At 52.6% G+C, this 20,950-nt stretch overlaps 1 protein-coding gene across 1 annotated transcript in view; it reads right to left on the reverse strand.

Annotated features, from left to right (window-relative positions):
• The window catches only part of SND1 (staphylococcal nuclease and tudor domain containing 1), a 245,016-nt gene that overhangs the window by 80,992 nt on the left and 143,074 nt on the right, over positions 1-20,950 (reverse strand). Inside the window, exon 16 of the mRNA XM_067469434.1 lies at positions 15,550-15,659. Coding sequence (XP_067325535.1) covers positions 15,550-15,659 — 110 coding nt within the window. The remainder of the gene's footprint in view (positions 1-15,549; positions 15,660-20,950) is intronic.

The raw sequence follows: 20,950 nt of genomic DNA on the forward strand, positions 1-20,950 counted from the left end.
GAGAGCCCTGTTCTTGATCCTCATGTTCTCTCTTCCATAGTGAGGACATTGGTTTCCAGATGGAAGGCGGTCTCGGTCAGGGATTCGCCTTCCTCTTGGCATGTTTCCCCCTTGAACCCTCCATTCATGCCTCTCCGAATTCCACAGCACTGCTGGTCACAGCTGGCCTCCAGCTGGAGCGCTCAAGGGCCAGGGCTTGCCAGTCCTCTCTCGGTGTCTATGCCACAGTTTTTAAGGTTGACTTTGAGCCCATCTTTCATTCTCTTTTCCTGCTCACCTAGATTACGTTTCCCGTTCTTGAGTTGGGAGTAGAGTAACTGCTTTGGGAGACTGTGATCTCTGGGCATTCAGACAATTTGGCATTCAGTCCAGCAGAGTTGATGGTGGAGGAGAATTTCAATTCTGGTGGTCTTTGCTTCTTCTTCCAGCACACTGACATTTGTTCACCTTTCTTCTTCCCAAGATATTTGCAGGATTTTTCGGAGGCAACACCAATGGAATCGTTCCAGGAGTGAGTGTGACATCTGTAGACAGTCCACGTCTTGCAGGCGTAGAACAGGGTTGGGAGGACAATGGCTTTATCAACAAGCCCCTTGGTCTCCCTACGGATGTCCCAGTCCTCAAACACTCTCTGCTCCAGAACTCAGGTGGTGTTGCATTTCAGTGTCAATGTTGACTTTAACGTCTTCTAATGTTCCACCATTAAACTGTATTTCTGGCATTGGAGAGGGATTGGCCGGTGACGTTTGCTGGAAGAGCACTTTGGTTTTCTTGATGTTCAGTGACAGGCCAAGCTTCTCGTATTCTTCTGCAAAGGTGATGAGATTGGCTAGTAGGTCTTCTTCTGAATTCACAAAGACTACGCTATCATCGGCATATTGGACTTCTATAACAAATGTTGCTGTGACCATGGATTTGGCTTTCAGTCTGCTGAGATTAAACTGCTTGCCATCTGCCTGAGAGACGATTTCCACGCCGGTGGGAAGCTTCCCATCAACAAGGTGCAGGATCACAGCTAGGAAGGAGGCCACAGGTGAAAGAGGCTCTTCCCAAACTGAAGGGCATCCAGAGAAGGACCGCTAAAATGGCCAGAGATCGGGAAGCCATGAATTGCTCTGAGTAACAGCTTAAGGAGCTGGAGGTGTCTAGTCTGGAAAAGGCAAAGCCAAGAAGAGATGGCAGGTTGCCTCCGAGGCCAATGGGCATCTCTAAGAGTGCTGTGGGGGTGCATTCCTCCTTGGCAGAATGGGGCTGGACTAGATGCCCTTGGGGCCCCTCTGCAAGAGTCGATGGTTCTAAGCAGCCAAGGCAGGGATGCATCCTGGCTGCTGACCGTTTCTGGTTTGGGGGAAGGAGGAGCAGGATCCTCGTAACTGGCCTCCAAGAGTAGACTTGCCAATAAGACCGCAGGGAGATGGCGTCCAGGCATGGACCTCCGCTTGGACTCCTCCAGCCACCTAAGGATTGGTGCGAGGGGCCGGACCCCCCCCCCCCCCCCCTGCAGGTGACAGAAAGTGGTCAGACCCTCCTGGTGGAGGAAGGGTGGGAGGGGCCTCCGAACGAAGACACCCCCCCTGCCCCCCTCTCTCCGGCCTGCAAGACAGAACCGCCAAATGTGTTGTGATGAATGGCCAGGCACTGCCCACTATTTTTCTCTGAGTCACTTTGATCAATAAAGGGAAAAGGGTGAATTGGTATTGATCGGCCCAACGCCTCCCAAAGAGGCCGTACAAATTGCAGGCGCCGGGCATGGGACCCGGGGGAGGCGGGGGGGGGCGGGGAATGAGGGTTTGAGGTATTCTCCTCTATTTGGGGGGCCTGGAGGGTGGGGGGGGGCACAAGCCATGGTGACCCTTTGGGGTACAGCCCTTTGGGGAGAGGAGTCAGCAGAGCAGGGGCTGCTTGGCTCAGACCCCCTCTTCACAGTCGAAGCCCCTTCAGCCAGGCAGGAAAAGCTCAATCAAAACAGCCCCAAGAGATAGCCATCCAGCCCCTGATTAATAGCCTCCAATAGCTAATGAGTCCCCATTGGAGAGATAGGGCAGGATATAAATAATGGTGATGGAAGGAACCTCCGCCAGATTCTGACGCAAAGAGTTCCACTGTTGAACAGCTCTTACGATCGGGAAGCACTTCCTAATGTTCAATGGGATATCCTTCTCTGTCTTTTGGACCCACGGCTCCATTGAGTCCATTTCCAGGGCAGCAGAAATCGAGGCTTCTTTCTCCCTCTTCCTTCTGACACCCTTCCACATATTTCTGCATGGCTCTCGTGTCTCCTCTTAACCAATGGTACCTAACAGTAGGATTGTCCACCCCACATTGGATTTGTTTGCTTGCAAGGAGGTCATGGGGGACCTTGTCGAAGGAAGGCCTGACTGAAATCAAGATACACTACATCCACGGCGTTCCCGGGATCTACCAAGCTTGTAACTCTATTGGAAAAAGAGATCAGATGAGCATGACTTATTTTTGAGACATCCAGGCTGACTTGTAATGATCCCAGACCTCTGAGGAAGCCTGCCATAGATGCAGGCGAAACGTCAGGAGAAATGCCTCTAGAACATGGCCATATAGCCCGAAAAAACCCACAAGAACTGAGTGATTCCGGCCATGAAAGCCTTCGACATCCCAGCCTTTCTTTCTAAGGGATTGCAGGCTGCCTCCTTCATGATCTGCTCCACAATCTTTCCTGGTCCTGAGGTCAGGCTGGTGGCTGGACACTGGTCATTGTTTGGGCCATCTTCTTTCTCTTCCAACTCTATGGTTCTATGATTCCTCCTGGAAGGAGTTGTTGAACTTCCTTGTCCCAGCAGGCACTTCCTGTTTGTGTCGTCTGTCCGCTCAAGCAAAGTCTCATCTGGAGGAAACTGGGAGAAGCTTTCATCAGCACTTGGGCAAAAGCCCACCCCCTCCCAGAGAGATGGGGGGGGGGGGTGGAAGGCTTGTTCTTTCACCTGGCAAGCTGGCTGGACACTGGTCATTGTTTGGCTCCTCTTCCCCTCCCCCCCCCCCCCTTTTTGAAGATTGGGACCATATCCCCCTCCCCCCAAGTCTTCTGCTGGGACTTCTCATGTTCTCCAAGAATTCTCAAAGATGATTGCCAGTGGTTCTGAAATGACTTCTGTCGGTTTCTTCAATACTCTTAGTTGATCTGGCCCTGGGGACTTGAATTCGTTTAGAGCAGCCAGGGATTCCGGGCATTTCCCCTATTACCTCGTCCACTCTGTATTGCTCAAGTTGGACCCCAACTTCCTTGGGAGAAAGAAGACGGAGGCAAAGAAGGCGTTGAGCAGCTCTGCCTGTTCCCCGTCTCTCCCCTTCTGACATTTCCCCACCCTTTCCTTTTCCTTCCTTTCCGACTGAAATAACCAAAGGACCCCTCTTGATTGTTTTTGATCTCTCTGGCAAGCTTGAGCTCTTTTTGGGCTTTAGCCTTTCAGACATTTTCCCTACGCTCGCTGGCTCTTGGCTTGAATTCCTTTTTGGTCCCTTTCCACATCTTGTACACGTCCCTCTGAAATCTTAGCTCAGTTGAAAGTTCTTTGCAGATCCAGCCTGGCCTCTTTAGACTTGTGTTTTCTCCTCGTTGGCCCTGTTTGCCTTGGTGCCTTAAGTATCTCACTTTTGAGCAACTCCCATCCATGATTAACTCCTTTCTGGGTGCAAGGACCAGCACCTTCTCTTTCCTGCCTGGCAAGGAGTTGGAGTAGATGGGGTCTCCTCCAACTCTATGTTGCTCAAGACTTCCTCATCCCAGCAGGCACTTCCTGTTTGTGTCTTCTGTCTTCTTAACCAATGATACCTAACAGTAGGATTGTCCACCCCACATTGGATTTGTTTGTTTGGGGGACCTTGTCAAAGGAAGGCTGGATCTGCAATCAAGATACACTACATCCACGGCGTTCCCGGCATCTACCAAGCTTGTAACTCTATTGGAAAAAGAGATCAGATGAGACTGACTTGTTTTCCAGGCTGACTTGGAGTGATCCCAGCCTTCCTTTCTAAGGGATTGCAGGCTGCTTCCTTCATGACCTGCTCCACAATCTTTCCTGGTCCTGAGGTCAGGCTGGTGGCTGGACACTGGTCATTATTTGGGCCATCTTCTTTCTCTTCCAACTCTATGGTTCTATGATTCCTTCTGGAGGGAGTTGTTGAACACTTCCTCATCCCAGCAGGCACTTCCTGTTTCTGCCTTCTGTCCACTCAAGCAAAGTCTCATCTGGAGGAAAGTGGGAGGAGCACTGGGGCCAAAGTCCCCCCACCCAGAGAGATGGGGGGGGAGGCAGGAAGGCTTGTTCTTTCCTGCGTTTCTTCAGGTCCTCCTTGACCTCCTGGCAAGGATTTTAGGGGCCTTTGCCACCACTCACTGCCTTCCTTGGAGGGCACTTGCTGAAGGTCAGCTCAGAGGATTCAAAACGAGCCGAAAGGAGAAGATAAAAGTGCTGCAAAGCTGCTGACCGGCTAAGTGCGGAGATTATTATTATTACGAGGAACCACCATTGAAAAGCTCAGAGGGAGGGGGCAAAGGAGAATCCGGCCCCGAAGCAGAGCTGCGCTTTCAGCTGCAGAAGGATTGCAGCCAAAGCCCCACGGCTCTGCCCCTCTGGCCCTGGTCAGCGGTTGGCCAAAGCCGCAGGCTAAACAGAGCAGCAGTGGCCACGCTGAATGGAAACGACTGTCGGCCCCAAATCCATGTCCCAGGAGCCAGAAGAGGTGGGCAACCCGGCCCCTTCCTCAGAGAGGAGGAGGAGGAGGGTCAGAGGAGAGAAACCCAATAGGGAGCGATGATGATGATGATGATGATGCTCCACCGCCAGCAGTGCATTTGTCACCACGAAGGCCAGGGCACAAGCGGGGGAGAAGCCGGAGGGGAGGGGAGGCAACCCTCGGGGGTCTCCTTGCAGCCCCACAATGGAGAAAAGGGCAAAGGGGCCCGGGGGCCCGAAGGGGGGAGTCCAAAAGGACCACTAGAACAACTCCAAGGAAGGGGCCGGCCAGCCAGCCTGGAAGGGAAGGGTCATCCCACCGGGACCCTTCCCCAGCCAAGCCCCAGGCAGGGCTGGCAGTCTCCCCAAGGGTCCGTGGGGCAGTGGTTCCCAACCTTCCTAATGCCGCGACCCCTTAGTACAGGTCCTCATGTTGTGGTGACCCCCAACCATACTGTTATTTTCGTTGCTACTTCCTAACTGTAATTTTGCTAGTGTTATGAATTGTAATGCAAATATCTGATATGCAGGATGTATTTTCAGTCACTGGACCATATTGGGCACAAATACCCAATACACCCAAGTTTGAATACTGGTAGGGTTGGTGGGGGGGGGGGGGGGGGTTGTTGATTTTTGCCATTTGGGAGTTGTAGTTCCTGTGATTTATAGTTCACCTACAATCAAAGAGCATTCTGAATTCCATCAACGATAGAACTGAATCAAACTCGACACACAGAACTCCCATGACCGACAGAAAATACTGGAACTCATTGACCTTGAGTCTTGGGAGTTGTAGTTCACCTACATCCAGAGAGCACTGTGGACTCAAACAATGATGGATCTGGACCAAGCTTGGCACGCAGACCGAACATGGGCAACTGTGAACACTGGTGGAGTTTGGGGAAAATAGACTTGAGATTTGGGAGTTGTAGTTGCTGGGATTTATCATTCACCTGCAATCAAAGAGCATTCTGAACCCCACCAATGATAGAATTGGGCCAAACTTCCCATACAGAACCCCCATGACCAACAGAAAATACTGTGTTTTCCGATGGTCTTTGGTGACCCCTCTGACGACCCCCTCACGACCCTCAAAGGGGTCCCGACCCCCAGGTTGAGAAACACTGCTCTATGCTGTGCGCATTGTGCGGCTTCTTTGGTATGAGCAGCAAGACTTCCTTGTGGGCCTGAGCCAGGTGCCCTTGTTCCTTGGGCTGGACCCCCTTGGGGGGCAGAGGGAGGTGGCAAAGTCACACACTCTCCTCCTTTGGGCCGGGAATCCCCCCCCCCCTCAAGAAGCATCACGAGAGCCTTGGGCAGACTGCACAAGCAGGGCTTGTGTGCGCTTCCAATCCAGGCCAGGCAACGTTGCCTCTCGCTGATGCAAGCAAAGCAAGCCTCCCCATTCTGCAAGCTCAGCCCGGCGCTTCTGCCAACCAGGGGGTGGGGGGGCGGCACTCAGGGCCCCCAGGCGGCCAAGCCACTCCCAGGCATACTTGCCCCCCCCCTCCCCAAGGCAAAGAGACAAATGCACAGAGAAAGGGGGCTCTGCACCCGCACCCTCTCAGCCAGATTGGCTGCAGCGCGGACTACAACACCCCCAACTCCCCCCCCCACTCCCTAAAATGACAGTAAGGGGGGGGGGGGGTGATGGAAGACTCTGGGAGCCAATCCAAGCTCAGGAACCAATGGACGGGAGGGAGAGAGGGAGGAAGCTAATCCCCCCCCCCCCCACAACACAGATCCGACCTCATTGCTGCAGCGGCGGCAGCCGTCCCCAGCCATCATCTGCTGGTGACTCACAGAGGCAGCGGGAAGACGGATGGACGGAAGGAAGGAAAGAAAGAAAGAAAGGAGGAAGGAAAGGGTGGGAAGGAGCCCACCTCCCACCCCAGGGAAAGGGCCGGAAGAAGAAAGGCCACCCAGAAGAGCTTCAGCCTCCTGAGATCCTAGAATCCCAGAGATGGAAGGAACCCCAAGGGCATCCAGCCCAACCCCATTCCTGCCAGGAAAGAAGGTTCAGCCTGAGCCCTCTCAACAGACGCCCAGCTATGTCCCAGCGAAGGAGGGAGGTGGCACCAGACTCCAAGGGAGAAGCTCACTTGACGGTGGGACAGCTTTGGCCCTCAGGAGGTTCTTCCAAATATTCAGGTGGAACCTCTTTTCCTGCCATTTGAATCTCTTGCTCCGTGTTCTGGTCTCTGCTTTCTTTTTTGCATTTTCCCAAATGTCCCGAAGTCCCAAACGTCCTGACTTAGAATCATAGAATCATAGAATCAAAGAGTTGGAAGAGACCTCCTGGGCCATCATCCAGTCCAACCCCATTCTGCCAAGAAGCAGGAATATTGCATTCAAATCACCCCTGACAGATGGCCATCCAGCCTCTGCTTAAAAGCTTCCAAAGAAGGAGCCTCCACCACACTCCCTCCAGGGCAGAGAGTTCCACTGCTGAACGGCTCTCACAGTCAGGAAGTTCTTCCTCGTGTTCAGATGGAATCTCCTCTCTTGTAGTTTGAAACCATTGTTCCATTGCGTCCTAGTCTCCAGGGAAGCAGAAAGGAAGCTTGCTCCCTCCTCCCCCCTGTGGCTTCCTCTCACATATTTATACATGGCTCTCATCATATCTCCTCTCAGCCTTCTCTTCTTCAGGCTAAACATGCCCAGCTCCCTAAGCCGCTCCTCATAGGGCTTGTTCTCCAGACCCTTAATCATTTGAGGCGCCCTCCTCTGAATACATTCCAGGTTAGAGTCAATATCTCTCTTGAATTGTGGTGCCCAGAATTGGACACAATATTCCAGATGTGGTCTAACCAAAGCAGAATAGAAGAGGTAGCATTACTTCCCTAGATCTAGACACTATACTTCTCTTACTTGCCCCCTTCCTTTGTATCCCAAACTCCAGGAGAACATGGCCACTTCCACCTAAGGATCCCGCCACTTCCACTCTGTTGACTAGAACCTCAGTGTTGGTGAGGATCAGTTCCAGAAGAGATGATCCCCTGGTTGCCTCTTCCAACTTGAGGAATTGGTTGGGCTTCGTACTCTAGGCCAAGTTGGCTTTCCAACCAATATCAGAATGGTTGAAATCCCCTCTGACCACCACATCTCTACCTTCTGTCACCTTCTCAAGGAAGGCTTCATGCAGGTCCATGGCAGACTCTCACGAGGACAGCCCCATGGTTTCCTTCTTTCCCCCTTCATTGTTACTCTGGTGCTCTCAACCAGGCTTCCAGGATTTACACCATGGACCGCCTCACAGGTGTAAACATCCTTGATACACAGTGATACACTCCTCCTCCTCCTAGTTTTCCGAAATAGGTTGAACCCCTCTATGATGGCATTCCAACCACGAGACTCACCCCACCAGGTTTCAGAGATGCCAATGATATTGGGTTTGGTCTGTTGTGTTAACAGTTCAAGTTCTTCTTGTTTATTTCTTCTTGTTTATTTCCCAACCTACCCCACCTCCAGCTGCTTATTCCAGGTTATTGTTCTTCCACTGTTGGGTTCCTGTTCTGTTCCCTCCCTTCTCTCCATTGCAGTCCGGTTCTACTCTAGCACTAGAACCCCTGCCCTCAGGAACAGTCTCCCACAAACAGCTCACCCTCCCTCGGTGATAGGAAAGGGCTCTGGAGACGGTTCCTGGGCTCCCCTTGGTCACCAGCGCAGAGGCCCCTGCTCCTCCACAACTCACTCTGAGCCTATCTCTATGCAGTGTGTGTTGCGCAGCCCAACTCAAGGAGGTAGAGGAACAGGAGGGGAGTGAGCGAGCGAGTGAGCGAGGCCTCGCTTTCTTCTTGAGGATCCCTCCTCCTCCTTCTCCTCGTCCTCCTCCTTTGAGGGCATCTCCACTCCTCCTTTGGCAATTATGAATCACCGCCTCATTAGGCCAAGTGCACTGGGGTGAGACACACACACACACACACAAAGAGAGACCAGCCCCAATCAGGGAAGCGCAACACAGCCTCCAGCCACCTTTCAGATCCCACATCCATCCTCTTGCAAGAGAGGCACGCTCCCAACCCACAGGGACGGACAAAGGGAGAGAGGGAGAGAGGGAGATCCAAGGCCAGGCACTGGGCTTCCTGTCCACACAAACAAACATAAGGTCAGAGACCTATGGCCATGGACACACACCACCCCAAAACCACCACAAAAGGCCAAAGCAGGGTGGAACAGGATCACCTCCCACACACACCCCAATGGGTAGAAGCAAAGGATGCGGTGCTCCACTCGGCCAAAGCACCTTCTGCTGGTTCCTGTCTATGTGCAGAAGCCACACGGCTGCAGTGGAGATCCCTCTACCTCGTGCCACTTCTGCCTTTTTCTCTGCGGCCAGGAGAGATGCCCCGGCCGTTGCCCCACAGCAACTCTTTGTTCCTGCCGCATTGTCTGCCAGGATTGTCTGCCATTGTCTGCCAATTCAAGAGAGATATTGACTCTAAGCTGGAATGTGTCCAGAGGAGGGCGACTAAAATGATCAAGGGTCTGGAGAACAAGCCCTATGAGGAGCGGCTTAAGGAGCTGGGCATGTTTAGCCTAAAGAAGAGAAGGATGAGAGGAGATATGATAGCCATGTATAAATATGTCAGAGGAAGCCACAGGGAGGAGGAGGAGGGAGCAAGCTTCCTTTCTGCTTCCCTGGAGACTAGGACGCAATGGAACAATGGCTTCAAACTACAAGAGAGGAGATTCCACCTGAACATGAGGAAGAACTTCCTGACTGTGAGAGCCGTTCAGCAGTGGAACTCTCTGCCCCAGGGGGAGTGTGGTGGAGGCTCCTTCTTTGGAAGCTTTGAAGCAGAGGCTGGATGGCCATCTGTCAGGGGTGATTTGAATGCAATATTCCTGCTTCCTGGCAGAATGGGGTTGGACTGGATGGCCCAGGAGGTCTCTTCCAACTCTTGGATTCTATGATTCTATGATTCTATGATTGGAGTTTTGAGGGGCAACAGCAGCAGCCATGTTCAACTACCATGCCTTGCAGGTGAGAAGGGGCCGCGGGGGCTTTGCAAAGGAAACCAACCCAGCGGAGCCTTGTGAGAGGGTGGTGTACTAGGGGGGGGGGGGTGCACTTCTGCACCGGGTCTGTCATTAGGCCACTGTAAGGAAGAGCGGGGGGCATGAGCCCTTTAGCAAAGCCCCCCCAGACCCAACAGACCTGGGGTCCCCTCTTGCAGCCAGTCCACCTCCCACTTCTCCCGCCTTGTGCCCAGGGCTGGTGACCAGGAGTGGAACTTGCCCCCTGCAAGAGCAACGGTCATCCAGCACTGCTCCGCCTCCCCCACAGGCATCCCAAAGTGTCCCCCGCCCTTGCAGAGAATGCAAAGAATGGCAGAACCACAGAGTAATGGAGCTGGAAGAAACCACATGGGTCATCCAGTCCAACCCCCTGCCATGAAGGGAAAGCAGTCGAAGGGGGCAGGCCTGCAAGGAGCCTTGGGGCACCCCCGTCCCAGGAGGAAAGGGCCCCAGGAAGTGGCGAGGAAGGAGAGGAGAGGGGCCCGAGGAGAGAGGCCAGGGAATCACCTCACCAGGATACAGCTCTCTATCGAAAGCAGGTCCAGTCCCCCCCCCCCCCCATGTCCCCCACTCCAGACCCCCTTCAGCCCAAGAGGGAGGCAGGGGGTAACAAAAGGGGGGAGCAGGAGAGAAGCCAGGGGGTCCCAACCCCCCCCCCCCCGGCCTTTGGAGCTCCCTCTGCTCCTGCCTCGAGGCGGCTTCGCTTTCCGCTTCTGCGCTATCCCTCATTTCCTCATTTGCAAAGGAGTCACCAAGGTCAGGCCGGAGAAATCAAGCAACAGACAGCAGCAGCATACAGCTCAATGCCGAGGCGCACAGGACACGCCACAGACGCCTTTCGGAAGGTTGTCCTTAGCTGCCCACGTGGCTTCACCCCGTGGCAGGAAGGGGCCCCGCGGCGACTGTAAGTCCTGCACCGCTCCTGGTGGAGTGTGGCCTCCCTGGGGCCCTCTTTCCAAAAGCGGGGCCTACACAGGTACACGCGGGGCCAACCAAGGGAAGCATGTGCAGAGTGGAGTGCCCATCGTCCTCTCGTTCAGGGCAGGGCCAGCACTGGGAGCGAGGGAGGGGCCGAAGAGAGTGACCACCCCACTGTGGAGCCAGTCCCAATGCATGAGGCACATCCACTGGCGGAGACAGAGTGGAACGGGGGCTGAGACACCATTCTCGGGGCCCTCTTTCCGAGAGCGGGGATTACACAGATACAAGGGAAGCATGTGCAGAGTGGAGTGCCCATCGTCCTCTCGTCCAGGGCAGGACCAGCACTGGGGGCGAGGGAGGGGCCAAACAGAGTGACCACCCCACTGTGGAGCCAGTCCCAACGCGTGAGGCACATCCACTGGCGGAGACAGAGTGGAACGGGGACCGAGGCACCACTTTCGGGGCCCTCTCTCCGAGAGCGGGGATTACACAGATACAAGGGAAGCATGTGCAGAGTGGAGTGCCCATCGTCCTCTCGTCCAGGGCAGGACCAGCACTGGGGGCGAGGGAGGGGCCAAACAGAGTGACCACCCCACTGTGGAGCCAGTCCCAACGCGTGAGGCACATCCACTGGCGGAGACAGAGTGGAACGGGGGCCGAGGCATCACTCTCGGGGCCCTCTTTCCGAGAGCGGGGATTACACAGATACAAGGGAAGCATGTGCAGAGTGGGGTGCCCATCGTCCTCTCGTCCAGGGCAGGACCAGCACTGAGGGCAAGGGAGGGGCCGAAGAGAAATGACCACCCCACTGTGGAGCCAGTCCCAACGCGTGAGGCACATCCACTGGCGGAGACAGAGTGGAATGGGGACCGAGGCACCACTCTCGGGCCCTCTTTCCGAGAGTGGGGATTACACAGATACAAGGGAAGCATGTGCAGAGTGGAGTGCCCATCGTCCTCTCGTCCAGGGCAGGACCAGCACTGGAGGCGAGGGAGGGGCCGAAGAGAGTGACCACCCCACTGTGGAGCCAGTCCCAATGCGTGAGGCACATCCACTGGCGGAGACAGAGTGGAACGAAGACCGAGGCACCACTCTCAGGGCCCTCTTTCCGAAAGCGGGGATTACACAGATACAAGGGAAGCATGTGCAGAGTGGAGTGCCCATCGTCCTCTCGTCCAGGGCAGGACCAGCACTGGGGGCGAGGGAGGGGCCAAACAGAGTGACCACCCCACTGTGGAGCCAGTCCCAATGCGTGAGGCACATCCACTGGCGGAGACAGAGTGGAACGGGGACCGAGGCACCACTTTCGGGGCCCTCTCTCCGAGAGCGGGGATTACACAGATACAAGGGAAGCATGTGCAGAGTGGAGTGCCCATCGTCCTCTCGTCCAGGGCAGGACCAGCACTGGGGGCGAGGGAGGGGCCAAACAGAGTGACCACCCCACTGTGGAGCCAGTCCCAACGCGTGAGGCACATCCACTGGCGGAGACAGAGTGGAACGGGGACCAAGGCACCACTTTCGGGGCCCTCTCTCCGAGAGCGGGGATTACACAGATACAAGGGAAGCATGTGCAGAGTGGAGTGCCCATCGTCCTCTCGTCCAGGGCAGGACCAGCACTGGGGGCGAGGGAGGGGCCAAAGACAGTGACCACCCCACTGTGGAGCCAGTCCCAACGCGTGAGGCACATCCACTGGCGGAGACAGAGTGGAACGGGGGCCGAGGCACCACTCTCAGGGCCCTCTTTCCGAAAGCGGGGATTACACAGATACAAGGGAAGCATGTGCAGAGTGGAGTGCCCATCGTCCTCTCGTCCAGGGCAGGACCAGCACTGGGGGCGAGGGAGGGGCCAAACAGAGTGACCACCCCACTGTGGAGCCAGTCCCAACGCGTGAGGCACATCCACTGGCGGAGACAGAGTGGAACGGGGACCGAGGCACCACTTTCGGGGCCCTCTCTCCGAGAGCGGGGATTACACAGATACAAGGGAAGCATGTGCAGAGTGGAGTGCCCATCGTCCTCTCGTCCAGGGCAGGACCAGCACTGGGGGCGAGGGAGGGGCCAAACAGAGTGACCACCCCACTGTGGAGCCAGTCCCAACGCGTGAGGCACATCCACTGGCGGAGACAGAGTGGAACGGGGGCCGAGGCATCACTCTCGGGGCCCTCTTTCCGAGAGCGGGGATTACACAGATACAAGGGAAGCATGTGCAGAGTGGGGTGCCCATCGTCCTCTCGTCCAGGGCAGGACCAGCACTGAGGGCAAGGGAGGGGCCGAAGAGAAATGACCACCCCACTGTGGAGCCAGTCCCAACGCGTGAGGCACATCCACTGGCGGAGACAGAGTGGAATGGGGACCGAGGCACCACTCTCGGGCCCTCTTTCCGAGAGTGGGGATTACACAGATACAAGGGAAGCATGTGCAGAGTGGAGTGCCCATCGTCCTCTCGTCCAGGGCAGGACCAGCACTGGAGGCGAGGGAGGGGCCGAAGAGAGTGACCACCCCACTGTGGAGCCAGTCCCAATGCGTGAGGCACATCCACTGGCGGAGACAGAGTGGAACGAAGACCGAGGCACCACTCTCAGGGCCCTCTTTCCGAAAGCGGGGATTACACAGATACAAGGGAAGCATGTGCAGAGTGGAGTGCCCATCGTCCTCTCGTCCAGGGCAGGACCAGCACTGGGGGCGAGGGAGGGGCCAAACAGAGTGACCACCCCACTGTGGAGCCAGTCCCAATGCGTGAGGCACATCCACTGGCGGAGACAGAGTGGAACGGGGACCGAGGCACCACTTTCGGGGCCCTCTCTCCGAGAGCGGGGATTACACAGATACAAGGGAAGCATGTGCAGAGTGGAGTGCCCATCGTCCTCTCGTCCAGGGCAGGACCAGCACTGGGGGCGAGGGAGGGGCCAAACAGAGTGACCACCCCACTGTGGAGCCAGTCCCAATGCGTGAGGCACATCCACTGGCGGAGACAGAGTGGAACGAAGACCGAGGCACCACTCTCAGGGCCCTCTTTCCGAGAGCGGGGATTACACAGATACAAGGGAAGCATGTGCAGAGTGGAGTGCCCATCGTCCTCTCGTCCGGGACAGGACCAGCACTGAGGGCAAGGGAGGGGCCGAAGAGAGTGACCACCCCACTGTAGAGCGAGTCCCAACGTGTGAGGCACATCCACTGGCGGAGACAGAGTGGAACGGGGGCCGAGGGATGGGAGAAACACAGCAGAGAGTGGCGCCACGAAAATCTCCTCTTGCCCAGAGTCCTGACGGCACGGAGGCATCGGGTGCAAATCACCCAAAGTTGCTCTATTCATAACTACAGTAAGTTATGAATAGAGCAATGGAAGAATCAATCATCCCAGAGTCATGGAAAGAAGTGATAATCTCCATAATACATAAAGAAAATACAGAAAGTATCTATCTTAAAACCTATAGACTCTTTGACTAACGTAGACTATAAGATATTCTCCAGCATACGGGCTAGTAGACTAAAAGACTTATTAAGTGCAAGAATAGGAGAAGATCGGATAGGTTTCCTCCCAAAACGTCATCAAAGGGATAACATAAGAACAATAATGAATATTAACGAATACTATGAGGAAAATAACCACAAAGAAGTAGCCCTGATGTTTCTTGATGCAGAAAAGGTTTTTGATAGCGTAAACTGGAATTTCACCACTGCAGTATTAAAAGAAATGGACATAGGATACTATTACACTAACGCAATAAATTCAATATACTCGTATCAAACAGCCAAGGTAGCTATACATGGTCAACACTCCACAGCTATTCCCATCCAGAAAGGAACAAGACAAGGATGTCCCCTTTCACCCAAAGGAGGGATGGACAGATGGACGGAGAGACAGAGGGAGCTGCCCTGCTCCAAAGCCAAAGGGAAGGAGCACAACAGGTGTTGCAATCCAGAGCAGGGAACGAGGCCCTCAGATAACTCTCCACCCCACTTGGCTGTGAAAAACAATCCTTTTTTATTGAAGAAAAATGGTTACAAAATAAAGGAAAAATGCAAGACAAAAGCCACAGCAAAATCAGCAAACATGAATTTAAATGGACAAAGCAAAACCAAAAGCCTCACTGGGAAATACTGGAACCTGTTAGCAATCCACTAACCGTACTTGATATCCTAGAAATCTTCCTAAACTATGGAGAACTGCCAAGGTCTTCATCAATTCTGAAACGATGCCTGAACTGAGGCAATCAGCTCGGCGTATTGCAATTAAAACTCAAGAATCGGTTCCGTGAACCGCCCTTCTGTTTTGAAGCCAATGTTTTTAATTCTTGAATTCGGGAGGATCGACGCAAACTGAGTGTTTTACTTCTGTCTTCCCAAATTTGGCCCCTTCTGTTGTCATTACAGTTAACAGGTGCAGAAGGGAGGGAAAGGTCATGGCTTCCCTCTGAAACATTCTCATTAACACTGGTACTTTCATTTTCCAAATCTACAGAAGTTCCTTCCTCACTAATTTCAGGAACATTGGCATTTTCCAAACCTACAGCAGATTCTTCCTCACTAATTTCAGGAGCATTGGCATCAAAAGGTACATTTCCACTAGCATCAGTAAAGATACTTTCATTAGCATCAGGAGGAACAAACAGAGAATCAGGTTCAAGCTCAAACTCAGGCTGAACCCCAACAACAGGGACACGTAAACATTCTCCCCAGCTCACCAAATCCCACAGAGAACAGGAAAACATGGAGGCCACGGGTTCAAGGGAGCCAAGGCTTTTGTGGACTCTCAATGCTCAGACCCCATCCTCGTCCCCCAACCCCCTCTCCTCCTCCACCTGAAGAGGACGCAACTTTGCACGCTTACCTTCACAAAGCGTCAAGACACCCCCCCCCCCACTCCCCGTACTTCCACAACGTGGCACCCCCCTACCTCTCTCTGCAGCACCAGCTCCTTGGTGAAGAGCGTGGCTTCCTCGCTGAAGGGCTCTCCTTCCTGGACCAGGCCGGGGAGGTTCCGGGCTCCGCGGGGACACTCGATGCCTGCAAAGGGGAAGGGGAACAGGGTGCAGGGTGAGCACTGGAATTGGGTAGGAGACCCTCAGAGCGGGTGGAGTGCCCAAGATGGGGTCCCTTCCCAGCCCAAGAGAGACAGCGGAGGAAGGTTGCCTCTTGCGACCTGATCCCACAGGATTGTGGACAAACTTGGACCCTCTCTCCAGGTGTTTTGGACTTCAACTCCCAGAATTCCTAACAGCCTCAGGCCCCTTCCTTTTCCTGTTAGGAATTCTGGGAGTTGAAGTCCAAAACACCTGGAGGGCCAAAGTTTGCCCATGTCTGCTTTAGAGCGTCTCTAGAAACGAATGGACCAAGCAGGGATCCCTCCCTCTTGGTCATTTTGCAGGGACACCAGAATTATTTGCTTGTTTGTATATTGATTGATTGATTGATATATCCCATCCTATCTCACCTCCGCAGAGGGACTCAGGACAGCCAACAACCAGCACAGCACAGCGTCCACAATAAGGAAAGCGTAAATATACATAATGTAATAAAAACAGTATTCAAAACAATATAAAAACATGAAAACGCAATGCCGAATTCAGTCGTCATTTATAGTCGTCCAAATAAAAATGTCATGTTAGTTTGTGGGATGAACGTAACTCAGAAACCACTGGACGAATTGACACCAAATGTGGACACAAGGCACTTGCTAACCCAAGGAGTGACCATCACTCAAAAAAAAATGATTTTGTCATTTGGGAGTTGTAGTTGCTGGGATTTATAGTGCACCTACAATCAAAGAGCATGCTGAACTCCACCAATGATGGAATTGGGCCAAATGTAGCACACAGGACTCCCATGACCAACAGAAAACACTAGAAGGGTTTAGTGAGCATTGACCTTGAGTTTGGGAGTTGTAGTTCACTTGCATCCAGAGAGCACTGTGGACTCAAACAATGATGGATCTGAACCAAACTTGGCACGAATATTCCAAATACCCAAATATGAACACAGATGGAGTTTGGGGGAAATAGACCTTGACATTTGGGAGTTGTAGTTACTGGGATTTATAGTTCACCTACATTCAAAGGGCATTCTGAACTCCACCAACGATAGAATTGAACCAAACGTGGCACACAGAACTCCAATGACCAACAGAAAACACTAGAAGAGTTTGGTGGGCATTGACCTTGAGATCCATCATTGTTTGAGTCCACAGTGCTCTCTGGATGTAGGTGAACTACAACTCCCAGAGCACCGTGGACTGAAACAATGATGGATCAGGACCAATGATGGATCAGGACCAAACTTGGCACGAATATTCCAAATACCCAAATATGAACACAGATGGAGTTTGGGGGAAGTAGACCTTGACATTTGGGAGTTGTAGTTACTGGGATTTATAGTTCACCTACAATCAAAGGGCATTCTGAAATCCACCAATGATGGAATTGAACCAACGTGGCATACAGAACTCCAATGACCAACAGAAAACACTAGAAGAGTTTGGTGGGCATTGACCTTGAGATCCATCATTGTTTGAGTCCACAGTGCTCTCTGGATGTAGGTGAACTACAACTCCCAGAGCACCGTGGACCCAAATAATGATGGATCAGGACCAAACTTGGCATGAATATTCCAAATACCCAAATATGAACACAGATGGAGTTTGGGGGAAATAGACCTTGACATTTGGGAGTTGTAGTTACTGGGATTTATAGTTCACCTACATTCAAAGGGCATTCTGAACTCCACCAATGATGGAATTGAACCAAACGTGGCACACAGAACTCCAATGACCAACAGAAAACACTAGGAAGAGTTTGGTGGGCATTTACCTTGAGATCCATCATTGTTTGAGTCCACAGTGCTCTCTGGATGTAGGTGAACTACAACTCCCAGAGCACTGTGGACTCAAATAATGATGGATCAGGACCAAACTTGGCATGAATATTCCAAATACCCAAATATGAACACAGATGGAGTTTGGGGGAAATAGACCTTGACATTTGGGAGTTGTAGTTACTGGGATTTATAGTTCACCTACATTCAAAGGGCATTCTGAATCCCACCAACGATAGAATTGGGCCAAACTTCCCACAGATAACTCCCATGACCAAGAGAAATGCTGCCTTAAGGCCATCCAGTCCAACTCCCTTCTTCACCAGGGCAAGACAACGTAATCAAAGCCCTCCTGACGAAGAGCCATCCAGCCATAGATAGATAGATAGATAGATAGATAGATAGATAGATAGAGACAGAGATAGAGAGATAGAGAGATAGAGAGATAGAGAGATAGAGAGATAGATAGATAGAGAGATATGATTTGCATACACACAGAGAGATTTGAAAGGGACCCCTAAAGAATCAGCAAGAAATACTGTTTACCCACAAAAGTAAAGAAATTACATATATTTATTTCCCAGATCACTAGTGCCACAGCAGTGCGTGGCAGGGGACAGCTAGTCTATATAAATAAAAATGTCATAACTCAAAAACCATTGGATGAATTGACACCAAATAGGGACACAAGGCACCTCTCAGGCCAACGAGTGACCATCACTCATAAAATACTGAAAAACACAGCGGAAGGGACTTAAAAAGCCAAAAAATAAAAATTACATTACAATGCATATTCTGGTCTGTGTATTTGTGTTTGTATATATTTGTGTATATATGTGTATTTGGGATTAACTCAAAATCCACTGGACAAATTGACACCAAATTTGGACACAAGACCCCTCTCAGGCCAACGAGTGACCATCACTCAGAAAAACACTGAAAAACACAGCGGAAGAGGCTTAAAAAGCCAAAAATAATAAATACATTAATACATTAAAACGCATGTGCTAAACCACATATATGCACATATACACAATTACATATATACATATATACACACACAAAATACATATACACAGACTGGGCCACAGCAACACATGGCAGGGGATGGCTAGTAGTCCATGAAAACCATAGCTTTGCCAGCAAGTCAGTCTAGTCTGCAAAGGTCTGATCCCTTTCCTGCCTCTCCCCCCCCCCCTCTTTTCCTGGCTGCCCACCCCCCTTTCCCTCCCTTCAACACCCCCCCCCCCCCCCCAAAGGAGCCTCTCAGTAACAGGGCTGTGAGGAACGGCCGGGAAGGCAGCAGGTCGAAAGCCTCATTGCTTTCACATTGGCCCAAACTGGATTACAGCGCACTCTGGCCCCGCGGCTGTAAATCTCCCGCGTTTGGAAGGCAAGGCGATGGAACTGGAATGGAGAGAGCGGCCGTGAGGAACATGCCCAGGGAAGCCAGGCTGATGATGCTGATGCTGCGGTCAGTGGGGAGAGGGAGGCGAGAAGGGGGCCAAAGGAAGGCCTCCCCAGGAGAACCCACACACAATGCGGCAGGGAGACAGGCAAACATGTGGCCCCAGAGCAATGCTTCAGGAAGCCATTGCAGGCAGGAGGCACAGGCAAGCAGGAGGGAGGAGAGAGACCCCACAAGGCCAAGACCACCCTCTTGGAACCCCCCCCCCCCCAACAAGGCAAATCAGGGGTTCTGGTGGTCTTTTCAAGCCACTCCCAGCAGTGGCCCCAGGAGGCCCCTTTCCGGCCCAACAACCCCCCCCCCCCCCATTGTGGAATGGCTGGCCTGGGGAGGGGGCTGCAGACGGGAGGAGGGGCCTGCAAGGCTGGACATCCTGTTGGGTTTCATTCCTGGACTGCACAAGTCTCCATTCATTAGTTAGAGTTAGATAATAATAATAATAATAATAATAATAATAATAATAATAATAATACTTTATTTACACTCCACCACCATCTCCCCAAGGGTACTCGGGGCAGCTTGATTGAGGCCGAGGCCAGCAATACAACAACGCAAATATACATATAAGAAAACAACAATAAAATAAGAAAAAAACAGTATAAATAAACACCTCAGACAATGTAAAACCACAATATTTGAACAGAGAAAGTTGATCACAGTGGGCAGGGCTGGTTGCAGGGATTAAAAGTTTAAAAACACTGGGTGAGAGAGCAAAGTAATGTATCTGGACAGAGGATCCAAGGGGGCCACCACAGAGAAGGCCCTCTCCCTCGTACTTGCGAAGGGAGCGTGAGTGAGAGAAGGGCCTCTCCGGAAGATCGAAGAGATCGTGTAGATTTGTAATAGGAAATATAGGGTTAGAGTGAGGGATTCCTCCCCCGCCCCACATTCCCAGAAGAGGGTTTGCCTTTACTCTTCTTGCTTTCCACTATCTCTCTCCCCCCCCCCCTTTGTGAGGGATGACATGACTTCCTCTTTCAAGGTATTTTGATTGCCCTGGGATTTTTGACCTTGTGATCATTCTCCATTGCCCTCTCTCTTCTGCCTTTGTCTCTCTTCCAGTGAGGACGCATTTTGCCTTTCTCCAGGCAAAATGTAGCTGCATGGATATTTTGACTTTTTACCCTTTCACCTCCCTTAGAATTTAGCAAGCTAGTGAGCACCAAGACCTCTTCTATCTAGAATGTATTTCTTTTCTTGAATCAGTATTTTGAACCTAACGTTCTGTCTCTGCAATCCTGATTCATCCTGTTCAATGGGAAGCTAATCCTGACTCACCGCTCATAAGTTTCTACTGGTTATGAAGTTTGCTTCTAGCACTCTGCTGTATTTATGGCGGAATCACCCCTACCTAGTGAGGGTTATTTTTGAGCCCAACGGCTCTGATTCCCAACGTGGTCCTGGAATGACTGGCCTGGGGAGGGGGCTGCAGGGGGGGGAAGGGGTCTGCAAGGCTGGACATCCCACTGCCCCCCCCCCCAGATTGGCTGGCTCGTTCCAGGGCAGGAGACTGGCTGAGGGGCACTGAGGGGTCTCCCCTTTTGCCCCCCCCCCCTTTGTGGCCTGGCGTCTCCCTGAGTCCAAGGACAGGGGTCTCTCTTCCCAGCAGGACCCTTCCCAGCACCAGAAGCCCCTCAGGTGGGATCCCGAGAGAGAGGTGGGCACATAAGTCAGAGGAAAAGGCCACACGATTATGTGTTGTGGCTGAGCTATTTTCTAACGATGAGGATGATGGGATTCAGATTCCTGTTGGGTTTCAGCTTCCTGGCTCTTTGTCTGTGCCTCAAATCTCTGAGCCTGCTTCTGAGGCTCCCACAGACAGTGCAGTGTCAACACAGCTGTTTTCACCAGAAAGGAATTTTAATGAAGGAGATAGTGAGCAGGTGCCTTCCCACGATGATACCAAAAGTGCAGATAAGGATTTGACCCGAGAAGCTCGCCTTGATCTCTGGGTCAGGCGGAGTTCGTGTCTGGCAAGCAGATGGGAGGGTAGCTCAGTGAAAGGTCATTGCAATGCTTT

This window comes from Anolis sagrei, chromosome 5, assembly GCF_037176765.1.
Source record: "Anolis sagrei isolate rAnoSag1 chromosome 5, rAnoSag1.mat, whole genome shotgun sequence".
In the NCBI taxonomy this organism is placed as follows: domain Eukaryota; kingdom Metazoa; phylum Chordata; class Lepidosauria; order Squamata; family Dactyloidae; genus Anolis; species Anolis sagrei.